At 40.8% G+C, this 22,779-nt stretch overlaps 1 protein-coding gene across 4 annotated transcripts; it reads right to left on the reverse strand.

Annotated features, from left to right (window-relative positions):
- Positions 1 to 1,111: 1,111 nt before the first annotated feature.
- MORF4L2 (mortality factor 4 like 2) lies at positions 1,112 to 13,450 on the reverse strand. 4 transcript variants are annotated; one of them, XM_061137445.1, is made up of 5 exons: positions 13,335 to 13,450; positions 10,495 to 10,580; positions 9,773 to 9,841; positions 4,032 to 4,131; positions 1,112 to 2,655 (listed from the first exon to the last, which is right to left on the reverse strand). In XM_061137445.1, exon 5 carries the CDS (start codon positions 2,629 to 2,631, stop codon positions 1,768 to 1,770), a length of 864 nt encoding a protein of 287 aa, XP_060993428.1. In that variant the 5' UTR covers positions 2,632 to 2,655; positions 4,032 to 4,131; positions 9,773 to 9,841; positions 10,495 to 10,580; positions 13,335 to 13,450; the 3' UTR covers positions 1,112 to 1,767. The 4 variants fall into 4 exon arrangements, with proteins under 4 accessions (XP_060993428.1, XP_060993427.1, XP_060993430.1 ...); XM_061137444.1 differs by lacking the exon at positions 13,335 to 13,450 and adding an exon at positions 11,991 to 12,127; XM_061137447.1 differs by lacking the exon at positions 9,773 to 9,841.
- Positions 13,451 to 22,779: the final 9,329 nt, after the last annotated feature.

Here is a 22,779-nt window from a genome sequence, read left to right on the forward strand (position 1 = left end):
CTCTCACCCCAACTCCTACTTCTCCCCAGCTCCTATTCCAGCCTTCCCCACTCCCTCCTCCCTCTCCTCACCCTGTTCTCTCCTCTCCTCATGGTTAGAGGTAGTAACACCATGTTACAGACTGAATTGAGTTACCTCCAAACTCACGTTAAATTCCTACCCACCACCACTTCGGACCCAACCCCCTCACAGTATCTCACAATGTGGCTGTTTGGAGACAAGAGTCTTTATAGAGGTAACTAAGTTAAAATGAGATCATTAGGGTGAGCCCTAGTCTAATATGACTGGCCTCCTTTTAAGCAGAGCTTAGAATTTTTAAGTTACCCAGTCTGTGGGTGACTCCTCGACTGACAACTTGGGGAAAATTCTCTATTAAACTCCTCAAATCATCCATTTTGGGTCCCATTTATTTCCTCTTCAGACCCTGACAGACCCAGGATTGTGTGATTCTTATTCTGTTTGTTCTTAGTGTATTTTCCAACGTTTCTGTGGTAACCATAGAATACTTTTTTCACTAAAGAAGTAACAGTGTTGTGAAGCAAAACTTGGTTTGACTAGGGGATTTTCACAAAAGATGGATTTATCATCACAGGTGTCCAACACTGTCCCTCTTCTCCATAGACTCCCTAACTCTAGGATTCCTAATCTTATGTTCAAGGGATTATTAAAGCTTTGGGAACATGGCATCAATGCTGGAGCTGGGAAAGCTGCCATCCTTGGTCCCAAATCTACAAGTATGTCTAATACTGGAGATGGCTGCCCATGCTTCCTCTGGTGGGAAACAGCAAAGCTCTGCCTAACTTTAAAGGAGTGTTGCAGTACCCGTTAAATATCCTATTATACCAGCCCAACTCATAGCGACAAGGGGCCTCAGGAACTAAAGTTGCTCTTATAAGCATCAGTAGAAAGCAATTCCACCCTGAGCAGTCACACAGAGGGGAGAGAAGGGGAGCTGACCTGGCAGGGTGCACTCCCAGCTGCTACACCCAACAATAAAAGGAATTCTTTCACTAGGAGTCAAAACTCTCTCCTTCAGTACCACCTATATCTTTCCTGAGCCTGCTGACTTCTCAGGCTCAGTAACATTAAAGACACACTGCAAATTGCTTGCTTTGAAATTTAGAAACAAATTTTATTTAAGATCTGAAATACGATTCCTAAAATATCAACCTCTCCGGAAAACCATGGCTACACAATAATGCATTGCCTCTATCATGTTAGAACGTGCATTAGACTCAAATACAAAAACCATGAAACAAACCACCATCCTTCAACAACTTGAGCAAAGATAGAATGAATGCCTAAGGAACAACATAGATGGACTTGCAGAGGATGGGCTGTTTTACTTCAAGCACCATAAAAAAAAGCACAAATGCATGGGTTTTTCGGGTATATACATTAAGTTGAACCTTTGGCACTAGGAATCAGGGCATTTTTCACGTAGCATTAACACATATTAGAAAATCGTGTAGTGTCAAAGGGATAGAACCACCAGCATTCAAGCAATGTTGTCAACTAGGCAATAAAATGTTCTACTGAATGTTTCTTCTTTGTCTAATTACTGCATACACTGGTAGCAACTTTGAAATGAGAAAAGGAGCTTACACTCCTTTTATTTTCTGTTTAGGAGAAAACAGAAAACAAACTGAAACATAAGCCCTGTTATACATTAACGATTTTAAAGAGTATCAATTATACAAGAAAAAGACTAAGAACAAAAAGAGCGTTTACAGATACCAGACGTAACAGTGAGTGGTCAGCAGACCCTCACAGGGCTTTGCGGTGGTACTCAGCAGAAGCCACTTTATAATCACTGGCAGTGAACAGAGACGCAGCATTTTTTGCCAGGTATTTCAGGAAATCATGCAAATAGCCCAACAATAATGCAAGGCTCTTCTCATCAAGGGGTGTGTATGCCAACATTGCCCCAATTCTTACAAATAATCTCAGGAGGTGTGGTGCCCCATAAACCTGGGACATTGGCGCATCAGGGTGAGCCAAGAGAATTTCAGCATACTGGGGCCTCTCAAATTTGTAGAGCAGCTGGGTGCCCAACATCACGTTGAAATACTCTTTTATCCCTCCCACCACCTCATTAACTGCATACTCCTTGTTGTCAACATTGCCTTGTGATCTTTTGCAGTTGGCGTATTCTTCCAAAATAGTATCCACGTTTTTCTTGGCTGGGAGTTGGAAAAGTTGCTTCTGCCTGGTGACTAAGTCCCAGTCCTCAACAAGCCATGGTTTTAATTCTTCTGGAATCTTCACCTTAACTTCCATTCTATTCTTAAAAGCATCCTCACTTTCAACTGTGGGGTCTGCCCGGGCCCTTTTCTTCCGAGGTGGCTGGGGTGCTTCGCTGGTGCTGCCACCATCTCCGTTCCCAGGGGTCTTCTGTTTGTTCTTTCTGGTCTTCCTCACCGATCCTGATGGAGGGTTCTCAGCAGAGCGACCCCCCCATCTGCCTGGGAGTGCTGCTTCCAGATTCTTCTGCTGGGGACCAGCTGTCTTCTTTCCAGATGTCCCTCTCATTTTACTTCTTTGCATGTTGCTTCTAGTTGGTTTTTTGAAATTGTCTTCTTCGGCAGATTGGTGTCCACGAGTTTGAGAACCCTGCTTTCTGGAACTCATTCAACCCTGTTTTTATTCCAACCACTGTAATACATAAAGCATTTTATTTGGTTGTTTTCTATGGAGACCTTGAACACAGTGTGCTTCCTAAAGGCCTATTAGAGCACAACACACACTACTCTCTTGGAATCTGGATTTCAAATCCTATTTCAGGGCCAACCAATTAATTGTTAGTGACTTACTACCTCTTCGCTCGCTTTTTGATTCTCACTACCCCCCACCCACTACTCAGCTTACCCAATCACTCATCAGACCTGCCCATAAATTAGGTTTTTGATGTCACTCAAAAGATAGGAATATAATTTCAGAGAAAGAATGAATTAAACTACAAAAGGCAGTGGAGGTGAAATTCAGTTATTTCTGAACAGGAAAAATGACAAGACAAAAGAAACAAGAAAGATTAATTTAGCTGCCTGGAAGCAAAATGCATACCAGCAAAGGTTTTTGTCTAAGTCCAGGTAGGCCTGAACTAGGCTGATGACAGAGTCAAGAGAAAGTGAATATAGAACTTGGTAAATGAAGGAGAGAGATGAGTCAAAGGTGGCCCTACAATTTTAGGTCTGGGTAATTAATGAATTAGTAAAAGCACTAATTTTTAATGGTTAGTTTGGAATTAGTAATAAAATAGGAAACAAGTCAATTCATTCATTCAAGTTAGTCTTCATATATTACTGCTTATGTACTTTGGAACAGGTATTATGCTAGGTACTAGGGATTCAAATATCTAAAGTGATGATTATGAAACAACAAGGTTAGTATAGTGTTAGTTATAGACACAGGATATTTTTGGAGCAAGCAAGAAATGATACCTAATGCTACTTTCAGTGATAGCTTGTTGGAGGTGATAATTGGTGAGGGATAAAGTCAGTGATGACTGCCAGGGTTTTGAGAATGGGTGATTAGGTCATAGTATTATCACCGAATAAGACTGCATCTAGAAGAGGAGGAAACAGACTGGAGAGGAAAGAAGTTTGGTATAGACCTAGTAAGTGTGAGGTATGCAGTTAAACATGTGACTTTAATGCTTAGGTGAGAGATCAGAAGCAGAAATGGAGACCTGAGTGTAATCATCATATAGATAGGAATAGAAATCGTTCATGGAGGATAGAGGAAGAACTGAACAAGTCTAGAATTCTGGACAAACCTAAGAAAGGATGATACTTAAGGGATGAGCAGAGAGGAATAAAAAAAAAAAAAAAAAACAAGCAAAAATGGTCAGAGCAGCCATAGGAGAATTAGGACAATGTTATTTTGGAATCCAAAACAGTTGAGAATTTCAAGATGGAAAAAGATGGTTTACACTATAAAATGCAGCAGAGAGGGTTAGTGAGATAAAGATGAAAACAACAGTGTTCTGGGATTCTTACTGAATGACAGATTAAACAAAGTCCTTGACTTACGCAATCCTCTTCTTTCCCTGCCAAGAACTCCTAGTGTTTTCCCAGATGGAATCTTATAGATCTTCTGGGATGGTCGTGGAGATGAGGTGAGAGACACAACCTAGAAAGGGAAAGTAGGCATCAACAATGACCTTTTGTGAAATCCAGGAAAAAGAAAAAATAATCTAACTTAAAAACATGTGGTTTATAATTCTGATAGCAGAGAAAACACATGGGTTCTGCTGTTAGACATACTTCTACTTCAGTTAGGCTGTCATTTATGAGTTGTAAGGCTCTGGGCAAGATATGTTAAGCTTTCTTGGCCTCTTTCATCTATGGAGTGTGGCGAATTACCCCTAGGTAAAAATTTCATAAATACGATGTGGCTGAACAGCCAACACAGTACCTTGCAGGAGTATCTGCATATGTTTATAAGGATACAAGGATGTTCACTGCAGTGGTATTTGGAATACTGAAGAACTGGAAACACCTAAATATTCTTCAATAGGGAAATGACAATACAAAGTATGATGTATGCACACCACGGAAGAACATTCAAATGAATTAAGCAGATTCATGTACTGACGTGGGATGATGTTCAATTATACACTATTAGGTAAACAGGCAAGTTGCATAATGTATAATGTGTACAACAGGATCCCAGAAATAGCCCAAGTGGAGAAATAAGCATGTTTTAGACAGTTCTTATGAACAGTGAGGTCCAACTTCCGTGTTTTAAACTGATGTGTATAAAAGTACATCAGAAAGTATCTAGATGAATAAATACCAGACTATTAAAACCAAAGTACCTACCCTCTGGGAAAGAACGAGATATGATAGTGGACAAGCCTGAAACCAGGTTTCTCTGGTAACCACAATTTTAACCCATAGAAAAAGCCCTTTTGCCAATTGCTAGACCCCCTGAGATTATGTGAGCAGGTGTCAGGGAATCCCTGAAGGGGAAATGAGGTAAGTAACACTAGAAAACTAGAGCCCTGCATCAGGGAAGTCAGTTATTGGCAAGAGGCCTGGGTGCTATCACTAAGCATATGATTTCCTCTGACAGAACACAAAGCTCTCAGCAGAAATCTGAGCAAAGGTGCTCCTCAGCATCAAAATCTGTGAATACAGACACTGACCCTGTAGGAATCAGAACCTTCTGGCTGAGAGGGATATATAGACACATCCTGTGAAAGGTGAGATGTGGTTAGTGTTTCATGATATTACATTGTAAGCAACTAAGCTTACAAAATGTTTCTTACAAAAATTTTACTGTAACGGGGACAAAGGGGACACAGTATGTGAGGATATATGAGTTTAGTTAAGTAACAGAGGTGATACCCAGAAAACCTGAGAAATAATGGGCAGAGCTTCCACAAACAAGGGGACAGTTAAAATACCAACTATAAAAAGTGAGATGGCCCAGTGCCGAGCAGACTGTAAAACACACAGAAGTGGAGCAAGGCTGCAGAGAAGTCTTTTGGACGTCACACTGGTCATCAGCAATTCCTTACTGAGGAACCTAAGAATGACTGCTGAACCTCCTATATATTCTTGGCATTGATTACATTTATTTATGCAAAGAAAACCATAAGGATTTATATGTGGTTTTCATTAAGTGGGTGAGTTTCATCATTCTCTACAAATTCTATTATTCATATCAAGTCCAAAGTTGAATGAAATGTCTGACATCGGACAGGAAAATACCCAGGTTTGTGCTCAGACTGAATAAAGCCAAGGAAGCAGGCTTTCTTAGAATGGCCTCAGCACCTTTATTTTCATCTGAGTATCCCACAGATCAAGTAACTATTACTACCTGGAGTCAGAAGCCAGATATCAAAGGGAGGAAAAACCATCCTTTTGATGTCTGTCTCCTACTTGTAATACAAACTTATTATTAGGGTCACTGCACTTTGTACCTCCCTTGCTAGAAGTTTACATCACTCCATCGCTTGGTGACATACGTGCTGTGGACATTCCTCAGGAAGACCCAGAGGAATTGGGTGGAGAGGGAGGTGGGAGGGGGGATTGGGATGGGGAATACGTATAAATCTATGGCTGATTCATATCAATGTATGACAAAACCCACTGAAAAAAAAAATAAAGGAAAAAAAAATGTTAGCACTACACATTGCTTTGAGCTGTTTTAAACTGAATCTGCCAGTTTCTGAGTTTAATTTTGTTTATTGGCTTGGTGTACCGACTTGTTACTTGCATCATGCTTCCTCCCTTCATCTACCTCATCTAACTACCAGGAAAAGTCCCATTAAATTTCCTAACTACTCTAGCCCCATCTCTGATACCATATGAGCTGTCAGTACTCCACGACTTAATATTTACTTAAATGTTTCACCTGTTCTGCTTATGGAACTACACTACTTATCTCCACTTGCCATAAGCTTTGTGTAATATGTATCTCTCACTTTCTGCAGCAGCACTTAGGTCCCTTCTGGGTATACATTAGTGAATCAGTGAGGAGGTGATTCAACACATGGGGAAAATGGAAGCACAAATTAAGAATGACGGTCATCAAATATTTTCCCACTTGTTCCCTACATGTCAGTTCTAGGGTATGCCAGAGAAAACATGTTTGTATGTTTGCCTTAGTTTTCCATCTTCCATTTCTGTGTAAATACTTTAAGGTAACCTCTTCTTGGTATCAAATCTTAGATATTTAAAACCTTGCTATTTTGACGGATCATTTCCCCATGTAAGTAAGGCTGGAATACGCATACATCTTCAGAGCTGTATGAGATTAAACCAAATGGGCATACTTTATTTAACCACCCTCTTTCTGGAAAGTGATCCTCCTCCTCAATTTATCCTGTAATTAAAGGATTTTTTGCCCCCAGATGTGGATTTAGTAGGTTAAAAGGTAATAGGCTGCCAAACTACTTCCCTCACAAATTGTACCAATTTTCAATCTCACAACTCTGGTCTGCACTGTAACCTGATAAGGAAAATAGGTGCTTGTATTTCTTTTATTAGCTGTCTTGGTATTTTAAAAAATGTGTTTCCTGGCCAGTTATATTTTACATGTCATCTATTCATTTTGAGTTGGTTCTTAAAAGAGTTTTTTACAGTTGCTTATCATTTGTCACATCTGGGCAAATATTTCCCCCAGTTTATAGTGTCTATGAGATTTTAAAGATGTATATGATAAAATATGTGGTTTTTCCATTAAGCTTAAAAATCGATGACATTTTAATGGATTTTTTAATATATTAATTCCTCAACCCACCCAAAAACTATTTAAGTTGTGAGCTGAAAATCCATATTCCCAAGTAATTAATTTTGTGGTAGCATTTGAGTAAAACTATTACATAATTATAAACACCAAAATATATAAAGATATGGGCATCCTCTTACCATCCCCCTTCCCCAATCTCAGAATATGTCTTCAAATCTTTTTATGTACACATTTACACAGAAACCTACTTTTGAAACTAAATGTGTCTGTTACATACATACTGGGATCATGTATCATGGATTCACTTTGTCTTGACAAAGGTGAGACACATATTGCCCCTCACGTTTTCTCACTTAATCACAGGCATCTATGGCCACATACTTAGCTCATTCTTTTTAACATCCACATTATTCTACAATCTCCACATAGTATAATTTAGCCAGTCCCATATAAATGTAACATTTAGGCTGTTTCCAACACTTCATCATTACAGAAATGTTAATAGATATCAGTGTACAGATATATTAGCATATTAACTAAGTATTCAGAAGGGCATTCTCAATTGCTCAAAGGATTTGCTTATTTACAACTTTGATGACTTAAGAGGTAAATATAACTTGTGAAGAACTGTTTTAATTTGTACTCCCAGCAAAAATGTTAAGTTTATTCACCCACAACTTCAGCAACACTGGATAAACATCTTCTTGGAAAAAAAAAGAGGGGGAGGAATCTAATATGTAGGAAGATATTTTTATTTGAATTTGTGTGATATTGAGCATATGTTCAGATATTTGTACATATCTGTCTCATATATTTTGTCCCCATTTCTAATATGTTGTTTTGCCTTTTATTGACTTCTAATAATTAAACACTAGGTTTTTTTGTATGTTAGTAATATTTTTTCCAAACTGTCATTCTTCTTCTAAGTGGGTCACTGTGTGTATATAAAAACACAAATGTGTCAACTTTTCCCTTTGTGAACTCTGGCATGTCATGCCTGGGGAAAATACTCCCAAATCAATATTCTAAATGACTTCCTGTATTATCTCTCAGTATTTTATAGTTTCTTCCAAATATTATGCCTAATTTTTTCTAATTAATAGAGCCTATCCTTTCCCCACTGATTTGAATTGATTTATAACATTCTAAATTATACAGGTCTTTAAAGGTAGTTTCCAATGATTTTTGATTATTCCATTTTTAAAGGTAGCACTGTTTCTAGGTCATCTAGTCTGTCATAATGATGTCTCTTCTCCCAGTATCAACACTGGTTTAATCATCATAATTTAAAGACATAAATATTGCCCTGGAATTAACACTTGTACAGGGGTTCCAAGGATGTTTGGTGCAGTATAAATGAAACAGAAAACCACTGGAGTCAACCTGGAGGACTATCAATAGTGATTTGGCAAAACAAAACATGGTTTACCCTTTATATGGACTATCATACTAGTTAAAGGAATGCCACTGTGAATGGAATCAAACAACTCTATAATGGACATGAAGACATCCCAGGCAAGTTGTAAAACAATATCTATAATATGATATCATATTTATGTAAAAGAAAACACCAAACAATATTTTATATATATATATATATATCCATATACATTTTTAAACAGGTATATAATTTAGAGATCTAGAAGGAAATAGAACTGATAATATAGTGGTTAACTCTAGGGAGAGTAAGAGAAATGGGGGCGTGAGAAAGGAAACCTGGGCCTACTCTGTAATATTTTAGCTTTTTACATTATGAGACTGATTCACATATCAATTAAGTGACTGAAGATTTACACTAAAATATGCATATTTAAAATCCTGACTTTCTGATCTATTCTTATTCATGGTTCTAACATACAGTTGGACTTAAGCATTGTATATCATATACTTTGTATGCATACCATTGGGACTGCTTTCCTTCTCCCCTTATAGATTCTGTCCATCCTCAGAGGCCCAGGTCAAGGTCCTTTTCCTCCTTGAGGCTCCTTCAGGTTACCTTGACCCTTGCATTCTCTGGGCTGCTACTGGCCTAACAGTCCACCTCTCTCTCTTTAACCTTTAATCATTCTCCAAATAGCCTCCCATAAGGGGTTCTGTGCCCTCCCCCTTCCAATCTATTGCATCTTTCCCACCAGGGCAGTGTGCCCTCCTCTGCAACTTAGCTTTCAGAAGGGAAAAAAAAAAGTAGAAAGGAAAATATAGTGACTCCATGGGAAAATAAAGCTGTCAAGAGACTGAAAAACCTTCTTTCATCTCCTCATGCAAATGATGGGCTATTAAGGAATACAGACTCCATTTACTGACATTTTTGTGTATGACTGTGTCAGAAATGAATGTGAACAAATCCAATGGTTTGTTGGAATAAATCTTTAAATGCATATACACCACGTCAGTTACATTTATATCAATTCTGGATCTTGGAACATTTCAAAAAACATTATTTTTTGAGTCTGAGACAAAAGAGGAATAATATAAAACCTGTTAGAAGACTGAATATGGTTTTGATTTGCTAGTTAAAATTACAGTTCTTAGAAATTCCCTTATAAGTAAGTGTGATCAACATACTCAATACCTTTCTAGAGTGTTAGGATAAGTCAGAAGTTATAATTTCAGAATTCAGTTCTAGTAGTAACCGCTGCTTCTGGAAAATCAGGAGAGAAACCAACAGTATTATTATTATTATTAACAACTCCAAAAAGGTATCTATTGCTTTTATTAGCACGTGTGTGCATGTGTGCACATGGACAAGTGTGTAAAATAGGATGTACCAGAGGGACTAATAGTCACAATGATTAATTAAATCAACTACTTATATGTGCCAAACAATTTACATGTAATTTCCTCAATAATACAATGAAGTAGGAACCATTATTATCTTTATTTTACAGATGAGGAACTTTACAGACAAAGTGAGTAAGTATTCTGCCCAGGATCCTACAGTAAGTGGCAGAACCAGGATTTAAATTCAGGCAGTATTTGCTCTTGACCACTAAATTATGCTGCATATGAAATGCCACCAACTTAAAAAAATATATAGATGCATGGCTCTAACTGTAGGGGATCAATTAGAAAGTATCCTTTACCAAGGAATATAAGATTACAGGGCCCACTGATGTTTAGGCACTTTCTATACTGAAAGCACAGACGGACTTAGCTCCATCCTTCCATTCTTAGAATGTAGAGTGCTTTCCTCGACAGGCCCTTATTAATCCTCAAAATATTCCTAGACAGTTAGGAAGGTTATGTGGAATTATCTTGTTTGAGAACTGAGACCAGGAGAAGGGAGGCACTTACCCAAGATTCTGTAATGAGGGATGTTCTGCAATCAGGATCAGAGCTGATCCTCACTACACAGCAAACTTAGTTTTTCTGATGGTAGTCTAGGAGGTCAAACAAGGGGACAGCAAAGGACATAAAATAAAGATATGAGATGAACGTTTTGTTTTCCATCAATGCATTTTAACATACACAAAGGACACCAAAGCTGATAAAAAACATGTAAGTTTTTTCCCCTTTCTTGTGGCTACATTTTCAAATATACCTTATTGTACATTTACCATGATTTCTGATAATCTGTTTTTGCTTTTTTCTAAGTTTTATTAAGGATAATTTCAAATGGATAAAAATGTAGGGAAATAATATAAACCTTTGCGAATCTATCATCCAGCTTCAACAATTACCAACTGAAGGCCATCTTGTTTTATCTGTAACCCCACCCACTGCTCGCCCCCCCCCCACTCTTGTTTTTCTCTAGAGCACTGAATAGCTGACTTTCTGTATTTTATTATGGAAAAATTCAAACATATACCAAGGAAGACAGAACAACACAAGGAATCCCATACACTCATCACTCAGCTTAAATGATTAATTTAGTGCCAATTTTGTTTTATTTATGCCCCTCGCCACTTCCCCTTACCGCTGAGCTAATTCTGAAGCAAATCCTAGACATCAAGGTATTTTGAAGCCAGCCTGAAAGCTTTTACTCTTTAATTCGTATTTTCATATGTTATTTCTATAAGCTACAAGCAATTTGAAAACATAACCACAATATCATTACAGCGTCTAAAACATCGTCATTAATTCCTTAAGAAAAATCAAATATCGAATCCGTCTTTAAAATTTCCTGATGCATCTTTATTTTTTTTTATAGTTGGTGTCCCCGAATCAGGATTCAAATAAGGCCTACTCATCGCATGTGGTTCATCTCCAGCTAGCTCTCATTCCTCGTTCTCCGTTTCTCCCCACCCCCGCGCTTTTTTTTTTTTTTTTAACTTTTCAATACGGAAAATTCCAATCCCCGCTATCTTGAGGTAATTGCCAAATAAATTATTTCATTGGTAAAGACTGATACGTCTTTTTTGTATCTCGATTTCTTTTACGGAAGGAGGTGATAGGAAAAGCACTGTGAGGAACGACTTTACATAATTTTACGTTTCTTCTCAGTTTATTACGCGGGTTTTTCTCTCCACAGTAATAGCTAACATCTTCTGGAACCACGCTGCGTATTAAGTTATTATACGTATTACATTACCTAGCAGTCGTATATTATACGCTCTAATATACAGCACACGCCTCTGAGGCACAAGTCTCTGAGGCAGATACTATTATTATCACCATTTTACAAACATGGAAACCGAGACACAGAAAGAACAGCCAGCCCAAGCTGGGCGTTGGCGAGTAGGAATTCGAATCTAGTTCTGCCCGATCGTAAAGCCATTAATTAATCTTGTCTGTATACACGACGATAAGAGGAAATCGTCAACCCTTTCTCCCCACCCCCACCCCGAAACCTGAAACGAGGATCCAGTTCTTTCCAACAGACGACGTGTGATCACTGCCGTCTCTCCAACCGCCATAGTAAAGCCAGGTTTCTCTGGCAACTGATATCCATAGGCAGACACGTCACCCTGGAGGCGGGCTTATGCCCTCCAGCCAATCACAATCGTCTCATCTAAGTTTTAGAATGTTCTATAACCAAATGATTGGATGAAGCTCACCACGTCAGTAATGACACTCCGCCGCAGTAAAGGCGGGTGCTAGCAACCTGCTTCTTCACCGTTAAGGCTTGAAGGAAACCAATCACCTTCCTCCTTTAGTGAGGGCTCTGGCCAATGACGTTCGCCCTCTTAAGTTTTTAGCCCGCCCTCCAAAAGCGCGACAGCGGTTGGGTCATAAGTCTATAGGGCAGAGTGTTCACGTGGCCCACTTTCACGACCCAGAGTTCCCCTGCCCAGAGGTTTCTTTCTTTTTTTTTTTTTTTTCCTGCAGGGAGGCATTGTGGGTTCCCCCCCCCCCCCCCCACTCACTGGGAAAGGAAGTGCCTACGTGGCCTGCGGAAACAGGATGGGCGGAAATGAGCTAAGGTCCCCGCGAGTGGGGAAGCGCTAGCTCAAATCTGCGGCCACGCCCCCGAACCTCTTGCGCAACTCCTGGAGAAAAAAAAATATAAAAGAATAAAAGCTGACTGGGGGTTTTGATGGGTGTGCGAGTTGGGGATGAAGAGTACTGAGGGCGCGCGGTGTCAGGGCTCCTGTGCGCAAGCGAGCCCGCGTGGCCTTGGCGTTGGTGTGTGCGCGAACGCCAGGCCTCGTGGCGCTGGAGGTGGCTGGTGTGCGCAGGCGTGCGCCCCTAGCGTCGGGGCTGGTGTGTGTTCTGGGGCGGGTGCGTGCGCGTGTGTGTGTGCGCGCGTGCGCGTTCTCTGCGGATCCTTTTTCTACTTTATGTTTGAAAATTATTCTTATGAAAAGGAAAATTAAGCAATTAAGTCATGGCGACCATCACTGAGATAAAAGGTTTTCGCTAGAAATACTTCAGTCTCTCCTATCGATTTAATTTTAAACCCTAAAAATACACTTTCTTCCCACGTCTATCTCTGAATCAAAAATCCCGTTCTAAGCCGACGCCCAGCAGCAGTTAACAACCAAATCCCCCATTCGCTTATTAGCAGTTCCAAAAAGCAGCTTTGCTGTTCCCTTATAGCTTTCTTCCCCCAACCCTGGCTCCTTCCCCCGTCCCTCCCCCACCCCCAAGTTGCGTCCAATTCTGGCACAATTTTTTGCTGAGAATATCTGTATACGACAGACTTCCCCTCCACTAGGGACTCCGAATTTCTGTGGGGGCTGAGGCTCTCTTACCTGCTTGTTCTGATTTCCAGGCAGAGTGCTCTTAACACAAGTATGCACTCACTTTAATTTTCCAGAAAGTTCTCCGTGTGAGGTTTATACCTTTTGAGTTTGCCACTAGATGCCGCCAAATTCCAGCAAAGGATTGGTTGTTTGGTCCCTGGAATTATGGGATTTCCCCAATCCTTTTTTTTTTTTTTTTCTTCTGATTCGCTGAACTTTCCAATCTATAAAGATCATATATATATTTCATTTCTCTAGAAAAATCAAATTAACTTCTTAATAGCCCTACCAGGTAGGGCTCTATTCAAATGTTTTACCTCCTTTCTTTACTTCTTTCCTCCTCAAAAAAAATTCCCCCCTCCCATCTCTTTCTTCTTGCCTGTTTTTGGGGTGAGACAGTTAGAATTGATGAATGACCCCAGGCACTGTTGCCGATGAAGATACGAAAATTCTAACCCTTCCTGTGGGGTTAGAATCTTTTCAAATGCCGCCACCTGCCCCGATTTACCACCTCACCCCGACCCCTGCCCTGCTGCAAGGAAAACACAGGTGGTTGTCTAGTCAGTACAGACATTTGTCTTTACTGTACTTGGATCCTGGAATTGAAAACTGATCTTCTTTTACTTTTGAAATTATGATTAGATCTGTGTGTTTTCACCCTGTCTTCTGTAGTAGTACTGTTAAACTTTATTATGTTTTTGGAGTTTAGAGGCCTAATTAGAGGCCTAATTTTAAACCCGATTCCACCAGTTACTAGTTCTGAGAACCTGGGATTTATGTTCTGTGATCCTCAGTTTTTTTGCATGCTTTCTATATTTTAGATGTGTCATATATCACATGATATCCTTTAATTCTTCACAAAATCCTTGTTAGAGGCATATTAATAAAATCAAACAGCACAAGTTATACTTATTTCAGTTATAGATTCTGTACGTTTGTGCGTGTGTGCATATGTGTGTTTTTGGGCACACATGTGCATGCATTGGGGAGGGGCGGGATTTAGAGCAGAGGTTCTCAAAGTGTTTTCCAGACACACCAATAGCATCACCTGTTGGGGAATTGTCAGAAATTTAGATTCTCACCTCCAAACTAATCAGAAATTCTAGTAGTTGGTAGGGTTTGGCTGTCTGTGTTATAACAAACTGTTCTGGTGATTCCAATGCACACTTAGAAGTGTGCTTTGGAGGGCAGAAATATAATGCTTATTTTTGTACATTCCACTAGAGGGTGCTACGGAATGTAAAGCAAAATAATAAACGTATATCTTTTATTGAGACACCCTGCATGTTATCTGTCCCGTTTCACAGATGAAAGACTGTTGTGAAGTGGTGTCTATTATTTTATGCATACAAAAGTTTGGTAACCAGGATTGAACTTTACCTGCCCTTTGAGCCCATGCCCTTGACAGTACTGTGTTGTTCAGCTGCATTATCTTGTCTTTCTGGGCCTCAAAATACATTATATATACTTTGTTCCCTGCCTTGGCTAACATTGACTGGAATATCAAGAATAGGGCAGGGAAGCAAACCAAATAGGTGGAAGTAGTTTGATGATTTCATACCTTCCCTCAACTCCATTCTATAAAAGATAACATATGAAAGCTCATAAGTGTTTCCTTTCTTGCTTTTATGTTTCCCAAATGCCCCTCTACCTTACAGTTATCTTTTTTTAGTTTATGTCTAAACCTCTTCTGTGTGGAGCTGAGGTAAAAGGGTGGTGAAGAAACACAGTTGCTGAAAGCCACACTCTATGTAGCTCTAACCTATTAATCTCAACAATAAGCCTATAAATTAGGTGATGATTATCCATATTTTATAAATGATGAAAGTGAGTTCTAGAGACTATAATTATTTCTCTTTGGTTATATAACTTGTGAGTAGTGGAGCCTAGGTAATTTCTAGTGTATCTGACAGTACTAAGCTGCTAAACTTTCTACTGCTTGGTTTTGAATCTGGTTTATTTACTATTTATGTTACTTTCAGCAAATTCTTAAATTTTTCTAAGCCCCAGTTTCAACATATAGTAAATGGGAACAAATATTCCTGCTTCATTATCTTAGGGCTGCAGTATCTAATACAGTAACCACTGTCTAAATACATGGGTATTTAAATTTGAATTAGTTAAATTTAAATAAAATAAAAAATTTAGTTCCTCAGTTGCACTATCCACATTTCAAGGGCTCAGTAGATACTTATGGCTAATGTTAGTACCAAATTAGATATTGTCAGATACAGAACATTCCCAACATCAGAAAGTTTTATGGGACAGTGCTGATTTAGCATATGTATATAAGGTATGCAAAAGGGCCTAACTTGGCGTGTATATCATGGCAGGTGCTCAAGAAAAGTAATTTCCTCTGCTCTTGCCTTTCAGCAGCAGAGCTAGATGTATTCTCTTGTTTTATTGATGGGATCAGGAGAGGGGAGTAACTTACCCAATGCACATCAAGGGATGTGTCTGGCATTGGGACCAATGTCTCCTGACTCTCATTTCAATATTCTGTCTGGTAGACCCATTCTTGGGGGCTTCCCAGGTGGCTCAGTGGTAAAGAATCTGCCTGACATTGCAGGAGATGTTGGTTTGATCCCTGAGTCTGGAAGATACCTGAGTCTGGAAGCAGAGGAAATGGCAACCCACTCCATGTATTCTTGCCTGGGAAATCCCATGGATGGAAGAGCCTAGTGGACTACAGCCCCTGGGGTCACAAAGAGTCAGACATGACTGAGCACAGCAGCACAGCACAGACTCATCCTTATGCTCTATTGAATGAGGTCCTAAAGGCCAATGATGTGAATAATGTGAATTAACTTTGGAGTCAAGGTGGTAGCAGAAAAAGACATAGGAGCTGAATGCCTTATATGTGCCAGGCAGCACTATGCTCAGCTCTTTACATCTATTATCTTTGTGACTCCTCACTGAAGCCCAGAGAAGTTAAATATTCACTTCAAGTTGCCAACTAGTAAACAGCAGGGCAAAGATTCAGAGTTGTTTCTTGTGACTCCAAAACCCGTGTTTTTTCCTGTTAAGTCATGGTACCCACTCAAAGGTTAATTGTCTCCTGCCCCTTCCACTTACTAGTGGGATGAAGCTTCAGCAGATTCCTGACTTAATAGATTTTCAGATTTTCAGCAAGTGTGAGTTACTCTTCTTCCTTTTCATTTTACAGCTGAATTACTGTCTTCACAATCTGCGTTAACAGGAAGGGAAAGATAGCTTCAGTCAATGTTTGGTTTCAAGGCCCAAGGCCAGACAAAGGTTATTTATGGTTGCAGCCTTCACAACACCTGATGGCTCTAAGATCTCTAAGTTAATTTTTAAGGCTACTATTTGCTCATATGATGCCTTTGTGCTAATTAGAAACATGCACCGCCTGGGGGCAGACAAATTGCAGAGAAGTAGCCACACTAGAGGAACAATTAGAAAAATGTTTTTCCTTCTCAGGGATGTTGGAGGCCACTAGGGCAGTTGAAGAATGAATTTCAGCCTCCATTTTCTCCCTCTCAGTTGGGTACCCTTGTGCAGGGTGGGACCTGCCCTGCCCAAAGGAATCTGTTGGCCTTCCTTGTCTTACCCCTTGGCTAATCTCTTAGCCTAGGTCTGGAAGAACCTAGGTCTCTTCCTAGGTCTGGAAGGTAGTGGTCAGTCTCTTCTGGAATATAAAGAGGGACACCAGTATCTTCCCATGGCTTCTGGGTAGTAGATGAAATTGCTCCATTCTAAGGTTAATTTGGTATTTTTTCATTTGGTTCTCACTAGCTTAGTGGGTTCTGGTGGCTCAGATGGTAAAGAATTCACCTGCAATGTGGAAGACCTGGCTTCAAGCCCTGGGTTGGGAAGATCCCTTGGAGGAGGGCATGGCAACCAACTCCAGTATTCTTCCCTGGAGGATTCCCATGGACAGAGGAGCCTGGCGGGCTACAGTCCATGGGGTTGGAAGAGGTTGGACACAATTGAGTGGCTAAGCACATGGGGCTTACTGGGTGTTGTTGTTGTTGTTGTTTTAAGAATGATTGGTTAATTTAAAGGTTAAAAAAACCCCTAATATTTCAAGGCTAAGCAAAATGGTGTTTCTTTAATAACAATGTTTTTTCTATCTATTTATACCTACCTTGTTCCACAGGGATTTCATAAAACCAGTTCGGCAAATTAGTCTGGATCAGTCTAGTTTGCTAGCCCATGACAGACAGGGCCAATGATGGAGCTAGTCATAGGAAAGTTTTATCCTTTTTGGGGTTATCTATTCTCTTCTAATACCTCTCCTCTCCTATAATCAACACCCCCTCTGCTTCAACTAACACATCAATGTGGCGGAAAGAGGTTACTGTAAATGACTGAGAACTTGCATCTAATCAATGTAGTCCTTGAGTGACCTTCGGATGCCAGACTTGCACCATAATCTCTTGGTTTCCCCTTCCTGAGTCAACAGTTTAGCATGTGATTCACCAAAATGTGTGCTTTTGTGAACCACACACTTCAGTTGGAATGATCGTGTCAACCTATCTGTGGTACACATCAACCAACAGAGATGAGGACTGATTTCCACCAATGTATGCTGAGTCCTATGATCCAAGCATTGACTCGAGAGGATGCTTTGAGTCCTTTTTCAAATATAACTATGTTCATGCTTATAACCTGCACCCACAGTCCTCATTTTAGTGGGAATGATAAAAGCTATACCTTTTGAAAAGTTCAGCTGTTATTTTAAAGACTACTTTTGGGTATTTTTTGGGACAGTTTCTACAATAAAACAGTTTAAAAGAAAAAGAAAACATTAAAAAGTGCTCTGTCAGCCCTGGGAAGGAGAATACATGTGGGATTCTTTTCTGTTAACCAAGGGCTTGGATAATAGGCTTCTCCAATGGTGCAGTGGTAAAGAATCTGCCTGCAATGCAGGAGATGTTGATTCAATCCCTGGGTCAGGAAGATCCACTGGAGAAGGGAATGGCAACCCACTTCAGTATTCTTGCCTGGGAAATCCCATGGACAGAGGAGCCTGGTGGGCTACCTTTCACAGGTTTGCAAAGAGTCAGACATGACTGAGGTAATAATTGGATTACAACCTTTAGTAGGAAGACACCATGTAAAAAATGGGGAGGGGGTTATTTTAGATTGAAAATACCTCTCTGCTGGAAGTCCTGAGAAGGTCTTTTAGAAGGGGAGTCTCCTCTGGCCTGAAGTCCCTCTTTGCCAGATCCCTGAAAACATGTTGCTATAAAGAGCCACTGCAAATGAGAGGAGTGAATCATCTCCCATGGACCTTTGGAAATGCGGAGAGGGTGAAAACCAGGAAATGGGCCTCAGCTAATTGGTCAAAACTGTTAGCCAGTAGGCAGAGAAACACAGGCAAAGGGAACCTGGGATCAAGAGATAGGGCTTCATTCTTACCCCAGGTGAGTGCTGGAGAGGGCAAAGATGCTAGGAAAGGAGGAGGCCAAGAAACAGACTTTGGTGCAAAGAGGACCTTACTTAGGCTTTCAAAGGATATTCTGTAAAGGCTCTAGGCCCTATCTGATTTACAGGTTTTAAAACAAGCGGGAAAGCTGTCTGCAGGCAAAGATCACACATGCATGTGAATGTCCAAGGGCCTGGAACCTTGTCTGCTCAACTTGGAAACTTGGCAGACTCCATAGAAGTACACACTGAAAACTGGGTGGTTTGGTTCTTTTTGCTGTTGTTGTGTTTCAACTTCGACTGAGCCAATGAGGGTGTTGGTACACTGGTGGGAGTCAGAGTATTTGGTTGGAGAGGTGGGACATTGTTTGGAGTGTGGGGGCCTGGGAGTACATGTTCTTTCAAGGCCCTGAAGTTGAGGTAATATGATTAGAGGCTGGGGTCAGAGAAGAGAGCAAGGGCAGTGCCTAAAAGGTACAAAGCCGAGATTCACCCAGCTGCTTCCAGGCCAGAGTGGTGTGTGGGATGTCAGTGAGACCCAGGCGGGTGCAGCCAGTTTTCAATAGAGCTGGTCTGTGAAACTTGGCTAAGAGGACAGAGGAAGATTGATGTTTGCTCCAGAGTGGGGCTGTCAGCTGTGCTCACCACCTCGCCATGGTCCCAGCTGTAAACAAAAGTCCTGGCCCTTCATGGCACCACAGAGCAGTCCAGGCTGGCGTAAGTCTCTGAGGACAGCTAGGCCATTTTCTCATCCTGGCTGACAACCAGAAGACAGAAGAAACAATAGAAGGTGGTGGTAGTGGGAGAGGGGGCAGGATTGGAAGGGGTGTGAGAAGCAGTGACCAGTGGGAAGGAGCTGTCGATCTCGAATCTTAGGTCTTTGGAGGCAAGTAGCAGAAATCTTGTAGGGAAAGAAGACCTTTTCCTTATCAGCTTCACAGATATTAGGGAATTACTAAAGGAGCTCTGTAGGGGCGCTAGTGCCTCATTCGTTCATTCATTCATTCATTCATTCATTCATTCATTGAGTACCTTATGTGCTCATCACTGTGCTAGGTACGCTGGGTGATGCCAAAGTCATGGAAGACTATTCCTAAGTTTCAGGAGCTTACAAGGACTCTGTAGATATGAGTAAGGTTAAGTAACAATACTAAATAGTGGATCTTTAAATGTCAAGTGACAAACATGGCATAGGGATTTAGAAGCAAGAGAAGCCATATCTGGGTGTGAGCAGAGAAGGTGGGATTTGAGAGGGCCTGGAAAGATATACAGGATTTGACTAGAAGGAACTGGCACTCGGCATTCCAGGTTGAGACCAAAGCATTAGCAATCACGAGACCTGCTTTGGCTAAAGCAGAAGCTTACAGTGCCAGTGACTCTCTTCAACTCCTCAACCCCTCCAGCCTAACCCAGCCTTCAAGTCTCACTTGAAATGTCGCTTAAACTCTAGGACCAGGTGAAGTGAGATTTTTTATGCTCTCCTAGGACCTACTACTTCCCCCTTTATAAGTCACCACCATCTTCAGGTAGTGTCCTACTTCTCCTCCCTGCAATTTGTTCCCCACACTGCACTCAGAGTGTTCTTTGCAAAGTGCCAATCTGTTACATTGCTTCCCTTTTAAAAACTCCCTTTGTTCTCTCTGGCCTCCCTTTATGTCCTTCTTGCTTCCCTCCCTCTCACTTTCCTCCCAGGCCATATCTTAAGTGTCTCCATCTCAGGGAAGCATTCCATGACACCCCTTGCCCCAGCTTCTACCACAATCAGGTCAGTTCTCCCTCTTATGTATTTCCATAATACTTCCACACTTTCTCCATTTTATTCTTTTCCACTAACTTAGTACAAGTTTGTCTCCTCCACCAGAGTATAAGCCCTCTGAGGGCAGGGGCCATGTTTCTTCTTCACTGTGTTGCCCTTGTAGTTAGTATAGCACCTGGCGTATTGTAGTGGGTGTTCCACAAAAGTTGATGAATGAATCCAAGGGGAGTGAGGCAATATTAGTAGGTAAAAGCCAACTGAAGAGATTATTTCATATCTATGGAATGATTTTGATTATAGGATGAAGAAATCATTAGATAACACTGAATTTTTCTAAGGCCACACCCTGTGGCATGCAGGATCTGACCAGGAGTCGAATCTGTGCCCTCTACGTTGGGAGCTCAGAGTCTAAACCACTGGACCACCAGGGAAGTCCAACACTGACTTTTGAAAAAAAAAAAAAAACAGTTCAAACAAACAATACAGAGAACTCCAACCCCAGCTTACCCTGAACTCCAGACTCCTAATTATCTTGTGGACTCATATTCCCTCCTTACCTGCTCCCCCGCACCACTCTCTCCTCCAAAATACAAGAAAACTTACTGGTCCTTCCAACAGAGAGATTTGGCAGTAGGGCCAAATGTACTTACTTTCATATGTGCACTTGTTGATTGGGCTGGCATTTATTGCCCATCTCCATTGTTGCAAACACTGTGTTCTTAGCTACAGATGAAGATCATATTTCTCCTACCTTAATGAGGTTCCAGTTGAGTGAATCCTTCATACTGATCACTTAGTTGATAGCTTCAAATATCTAGTGAAGAACTTTGCCTTACTTGAGGTCAATTTGGGAGTTTTTTTAGGGCACTAAGAGCCTACAGAGGACCTGAATCTCAGGGGGTGGTCCTCTGTAAAACTGGGGACTCAGTGAGACACAAAGAATGCATGTCAATCCACACTAGATTTTCATTCTTAAAGGAGGAGGTTGAGTAGCGGAGTGAAGAATGTCTGGAAGGGCATTCGGGCAGTAGCCATTCTTGAACTTTATGAGGCTGAGCCTCATAAGGCAAACAGGCCTCCAAGGCACACCTCTTGGGTGAAACAGAGTGGAATCACAGGAAAGGCAATTAGTTTTCCCAATAAAAATTAAGCTGGCCTGCCCCCTGAAGGGAGTTGAAACAAACATGTGGCTCCAAGAAACCTTCCAAAGACCATCATAAAGCCCCTACCTTCATCCAGGAGTAGATGTTAATGCCAGGGGATGATGTCTTTTATCTTAGATTTGGTTCTCAGGTGGTTAGGAAGATAGCAGATGGGGATGTCAGAGAGACAGTGCACCCCTGCCCCTGGCCCCACTCCAAGGGAGAGTAAAGGGAAGCAAAGCTACTGTTTTGTAGCTACAGTCCTAACTAGTTTTCTCTTGGTTGAAGGATAACATCAAACATGGTACCAGTGAAGCCTGGAAGATATAGTCATTAGTTTTTACCCTTTCTCTCTCCCTTGAATCCTTTACTCTGAAAATGAATCTATCACTGGGATATTAGAAAGAGAGAAATACTTAAGTAGCAGATAGACATGAATGAGATGAATTTCCATAGCTCATAGCTCTACTCTGTTAGGTGGCCTTGTGTGAAGAGGGTTCATACACCTGGAATTTGAAATTCTAAGAGATGGGGCAAGAAAGGTTAACTCCAAAATTAATGGAGTATATTTCAAAGAAGGATAATGATATATTAGTGAGAAATCACATTATGTTCTTCCATAAAGGACCAACCTGAAGCTTAGGCTAATCAAATGGTGATAACAGGTAATGTTTCCATTAGGGAAAGGGTAGGAGAAGTATAAGACTAAGGGCTTCACAGATAAGTTCACAAAGAGAAGGACACCCTGAGTTTGTAGAATTTAGATCATGGCAGCACCATTTACACCTGTACTATCCTAACTGTTGGCAAGATTTGTGCTATTCTCTTTCTGTTGGGACTTTGGACATCTAAACAGATTAACATGGCAGAGGTTGGGGACTGAATGGTCTCACAGGGAGTTTCCTCAGCTACAGATTCTCTTTGGTCTTGAATTTCCTGTAGTCAACTTGTCAGCAGTTTCAGAAGTGAGTCTCTGAAGCTAATAAATTATGACACATTTTGGACCCTCCCTTTCTATTCCATTCTTTTCCTTAATAGCTTCAAACTAATTTCAAAAGAAAGCAGGGGAGGAGTTACACTTACAGCCTGGACTTTGCCCTATTAGACCTTCAGTGTAATCTGATGTTGTCTGGTGAGCAGATGAAGACAAAATGGCCCAGGAAGG

The sequence above is a fragment of the Dama dama genome, chromosome X, assembly GCF_033118175.1.
Source record: "Dama dama isolate Ldn47 chromosome X, ASM3311817v1, whole genome shotgun sequence".
NCBI lineage: Eukaryota > Metazoa > Chordata > Mammalia > Artiodactyla > Cervidae > Dama > Dama dama.

Bases quoted from the DNA above. Each gene is read 5' to 3' on its own strand.
- MORF4L2 (XM_061137447.1), bottom strand. From the start codon at position 2,631: ATGAGTTCCAGAAAGCAGGGTTCTCAAACTCGTGGACACCAATCTGCC.